The sequence below is a fragment of the Tachysurus vachellii genome, chromosome 22 (assembly GCF_030014155.1).
Source record: "Tachysurus vachellii isolate PV-2020 chromosome 22, HZAU_Pvac_v1, whole genome shotgun sequence".
Classification (NCBI taxonomy): Eukaryota; Metazoa; Chordata; class Actinopteri; order Siluriformes; family Bagridae; genus Tachysurus; species Tachysurus vachellii.
The window spans coordinates 18489524-18494523 of record NC_083481.1 but is presented as its reverse complement, the minus strand read 5'-3'; the positions used below and the strand labels follow the sequence as shown (position 1 = coordinate 18494523).

The window sequence follows — 5000 nt, the reverse complement described above, 5'->3', positions numbered from 1 at the left end:
GCGTCCCAGACCACCTCCTGAAGGGGTTTGTACCGTCGGATTTATATCCGTCTCCATTTAGACCTGGTCTTTTTACCATCGGATAGCTATCGGATCACAGAAAACGCATGAAGTGACCAGGTGTAAAAAGCCCCAAAGACATGAACATGATTAATAGAACATGTGACTTTGTTTGGTTCAAAGATGTACAGCAGTACATTGGGGTGTACTCAGTTTTGTTGCCGGTTATTTAGACAATAATGGCTGTATGTTGAGTTATTTTTAGAGGACAGTAAATCACTTTACAAGCAGCTCACTGACTTCTCTAAAATATGTCCAGATTTCATTTCTATAGTTTTGTTCCTTGAGAAGTAAAAAAGCAACTAAATTGGTTGCTGAAATATGAGGCGTCTATTCAATTTGTGAGATACTGTATGTCAAGAGTAATGTATTAAATCCTCCCAACACACTAATGTAGCACAAGTAACCCATCTTTCTTTCTTTCTTTTGTCTGTTTCCTCGTGTGATTTCTCTCGCTCTTTCTCAGGTGCGTGTAGACGGCGTGTCTGCGCTCCTCTATGAGACGGTGAAGGTGATGAAGGATGGAAGTTCTGTTCTTCCTGACATGGCCTTTTCTCCAGATCACCATCACCTGTACACCATGAGCCGCACCCAGGTGTGTGTGTGTGTGTGTGTGTGTGTGTGCGTTTGTGTGCTTGTGTGCGTGCTTGTTGTTTCTGTTTGTTCACTTGCTGTAAACAACAGAGAGATCTAAGTATAAACAGAGAGAAAAACAAGAAGAAAGCAAGAAAAATAAGTAAATGACAAAAAGGAAAAAAATGGAAAAAGGCCATAGGGAGAAAAAGAGAAAACTGGAGGAGGAGTGAAGAGTGATACAGAAAGAGACTGTACACACACACACACACACACACACACACACACACACAAAGTACAAACTACTGCTTCAGTGGTGAATATATTACAGTCTGTTTCAGGTTTCATCACTGTGTGTGTGTGTGTGTGTGTGTGTGTGTGTGTGTGTGTGTGTGTGTGTGTGTGTGTGTGTGTGTGTGTTAGTTAAGCCTGTCCTTGTAATGCTAATGAGGATTCTTTCACACACACCTGAGAGTGTGTACATCTTTCAGCTTTCATCCACCTGCATCACTGCTACACAAACACACCTACACACACTACTTTACATTATAAAGGTTTTCTAAGCAGAATAATCTCACCTGTGTGTGTGTTTGTTTGAGTGTGTGTGTTTGTGTGTGTGTCTGTGTGTGTTTTTGTTTGTGTGTGTGTGTGTTTCTGTGTGTGTTTTTGTTTGAGTGCGTGTGTGTGTTTGATTGTGTGTGTGTTTGCGGGTGTGTTTGCGTGTGTGTTTGATTATATGTGTGTGTGTTTGAGTGTGTTTGTGTTTGAGTGTGTGTTTGATTGTATGTGTGTGTGTGTGTGTGTGTGTGTGTTTATTTGCTGTACCGTACTTCCTGTATATTTATTGTAGCATCCACAGTAAGCACTTCTTACCTGTACATAAGTTACTGTAAACATTCTGTATTTACACCCTTTATATCAGTCAGCATTCACACGTGTTCACATGTTGTATCTATTGCACTGACTCAACACTTCACCTTTCTGAGGTAAGTCTTCATCACTCAGCACAGTTGTAACAGAAGTCGAATACAAACACATCCAAGATTTTTCTATTTTGCGACAGTTCTGTGTTAAGCTGAAGGAGTGTAAGGTCTTATAAGGTCTTATAAGGTCTTATAAGGTCTTGAGTACGGATTTTGTTCTAAAGCGTGACTCAGTTTTGCTTTTATTTGAGCTCCTGAAGATGGTCTCGACCTCATTCTCAGGTAGTCCTGGTCTTGTCCTGCCAATGTCTGTCTCCTACCTGTCTAAGTCTGTATCATGGCTTCACACCTGTAATGGATGTTAATTGCAGAATGTTTTCTGTTTCTTATGGTTATGGGAACTTTTTTTTTCATGCCTGGGATCATTTAAACTTGTCTTAATTAGTTTTTTTGTTTTAATATGAAATAGTAATTACAGTAAATGAAAGAACAGAATTATTGGGCATTTTATTGCTGTCAGATTGGCTTTTTTTTATCAATTAATTTTTTTTATTATATATATATATATATTTTAATTTTGGTAGTTGAGCTTAAAAAACAAGTGTGTTTTTGTGCAAGGCTTCGTGGTGTGGTGGTAAGAGCCTTGTCTCTCATGTCTGAGGTTGTTGGTTCGAGTCTGGCACAGGCCTGGTTGTGGTGTGGTGTGGTGTGAGATAGGTTGGGTGAATGAGGTGTGAGTAGAATGTGGGAGGGTCCTGGGTGAACAAGGGCAGAAGACTGGGTGTCACAGGGGGAGAAGAGTGGGTGGGTGTGGGAGGGGGGAGAGTTGGAGGGGTGTGTAGTGAAAATAAGGGGTGAAAAGAAAAAAAAAAAGTTTTTTTTTTTTATGGATTAAAAATATCTTTGCACGGAGCACCATAACCCCTGTTGTCACTGTACTTCTAAGGACTACTTACCTCTAACTGACACACACACACCCCACAGAGGGGAGATCAACACCTGATTGTCTCTTTCCACCCTGGAGACAAGTCCCCTCCTTACTCACCTCTCTGCTGCCCAACTCACCCATTGGAGCCACCTTCTTCAGCCATTGTACTGTGGAGATCATTGCTCACCTCTCTCTCCTGTCCAACTGCTCACCCACTGCCACCATCTTCTTCAGCCATTTTATCATGGAGATCATACCGGTCTTCGAACCCAGGCCCTCAGCGCCCAGAGGCGAGGTTTATCCCACTGAGCCACGTGTTCTCATATTTATACACGTTCTGCGAAAACCTTTGGCTTTTGTTTTTTTTGCCTCATACCTGTGACAGGTAAAAGGCTGGGCTTGAACTTATAATCTCTGACATGAGAGACAGCAGTCATCCCATTGAGCCACAACAGCACACATCTAAACCTTTTCGGACTTAATAATTGTCCTTTGTCTTCCTTCCAAATGGAGCAAAAAGGGGGAATCAAACCTGTGATCTCTGATGTGGGAGCCTGTGACTGTAACCACTACACCATCTAATAGGCAACAGAAGGCATTGATCAGCACTCCTCATCTAGCTGAAGCTCTGAGTGAAGCCCACAAAGTGACACACACATCAAACCCCAGTGCTTGTTTGGCTTGTTGTGTAATCACTGGGTTTCTTTGTTCAGTCGCTCTTTTGAGTTGTCTGGTCTTTTTAAATTCAATCATACCTTAATCTAACATTGCTTTCTCAGCATGCTTCTAAGAATCATCAGTTCACTTGCGGTTCCCTCGAAGTACATCTTCTATCCATGATCATCTCCAGCCTCAAACCGTCAGAGCTGCTGTAGTTCCAATGCAATCAGCTTATTATCAGGAGCAGGTGTAATTGCCGTTGGTGGGTTTATGGTCTCAGCCTTAACTCATTCATATGAGGGTTCTGGTTAAAAGCTTGTCCTGAATGTGGGGTTTGTTTGGAAGAGTGTGATGGTAGAAGGTTTTGGAACTGACTAGTCTACGTGCTATGAGGATGATTGATCATTTTGAGAACTTGAAATACTATAAAAGAGACCTGGGGTTTGAACCAGTAACCTCAAAACTTAGACACAAAACTCTACCCAGTAAACCACAGAGCCATGCAGCATATTACGCCTCAGTCGACCTTCTGAACTCTAATACATGTTTAAACATCTAAAACTCACAAACGCACAGATTTGAACCTTCATTTAACATCAGGAACTGTGGCTTTTAAGGGAGAAAATGAGAGGTTTTATTTTCTTCCATGTATTTGCTCTTTATAAACATTTCTGTTATCTTTATCATCTTAAAACACACAGAGACAAATCACACTTGAATCAAATAAACTTTATTTCTTTATTTCTTTTACAGTTTAAAATCATCTTTGAACAGACAATACAACAGCAACACGAAATAGTACAGAAGTACGACAAGAAGAAGAACTACAAATAAGATTAAAATTGACTGCAGAAAATACAGAATATAAAACACATTAAATCATTAGAGAGAATCAATAAATCTGAAGCAGACAGACATTCAAACACTGATTAGTAAATCGCTCCACATGGAGGCTTAAAGTCATCTGTATATACTGTATATACATCTCTGAACCTTTCTCTCTCTCTCACACACACACACACACACACACACACACACACACACACACACACACACACACACCTGGAGAGGTGTAAATAACATCCATTAGTAACAATTAGTAAATTTTTTAGGGGTGAAATGAGATTGTTATTGTGATGCTGATTATTTCTGAAAGACACAATGTGTAGTTAAAGAAGCACAAATTTCTAATTTCACTGAAGCCCTAGTGAGTGAGTGTAAGACACAAATCCTTCTAACTCTTTCTGTCTAACTACGAAGGTTAGATGAAGGTATCTCCCATGTAGCTAGAATTTTTTTCTGTCAAGTAAAATAAATGAAACAAATATTAGATCATTCATTCATTCATGTTCTACCGCTTATCCGAACTACCTCGGGTCACGGGGAGCCTGTGCCTATCTCAGGCGTCATCGGGCATCAAGGCAGGATACACCCTGGACGGAGTGCCAACCCATCACAGGGCACACACACACACACACACACACTCTCATTCACTCACACACTACGGACAATTTTCCAGAGATGCCAATCAACCTACCATGCATGTCTTTGGACCGGGGGAGGAAACCGGAGTACCCGGAGGAAACCCCAGAGGAACGGGGAGAACATGCAAACTCCACACACACAAGGTGGAGGCGGGACTCGAACCCCCAACCCTGGAGGTGTGAGGTGAACGTGCTAACCACTAAGCCACTGTGCCCCCCCCAATATTAGATCAAATATAATAATAATAATAATAATAATTTCTAAATAAAATGTTAAATGAAAAAATTTGCCTGTTACAGAAAACCTTACTGTCACTTTCTGCATCAGCGAGAGAAAAGCAGGAATCCAGTTTAACTCTGTTACCCCTCACT

General features: G+C 41.0%; 1 protein-coding gene across 1 annotated transcript in view; it reads left to right on the top strand.

Annotated features, from left to right (window-relative positions):
- Positions 1-5000, top strand: part of LOC132837787 (plexin-A2-like) — a 55982-nt gene that overhangs the window by 19916 nt on the left and 31066 nt on the right. Inside the window, exon 4 of the mRNA XM_060857651.1 lies at positions 527-655. Coding sequence (XP_060713634.1) covers positions 527-655 — 129 coding nt within the window. The remainder of the gene's footprint in view (positions 1-526; positions 656-5000) is intronic.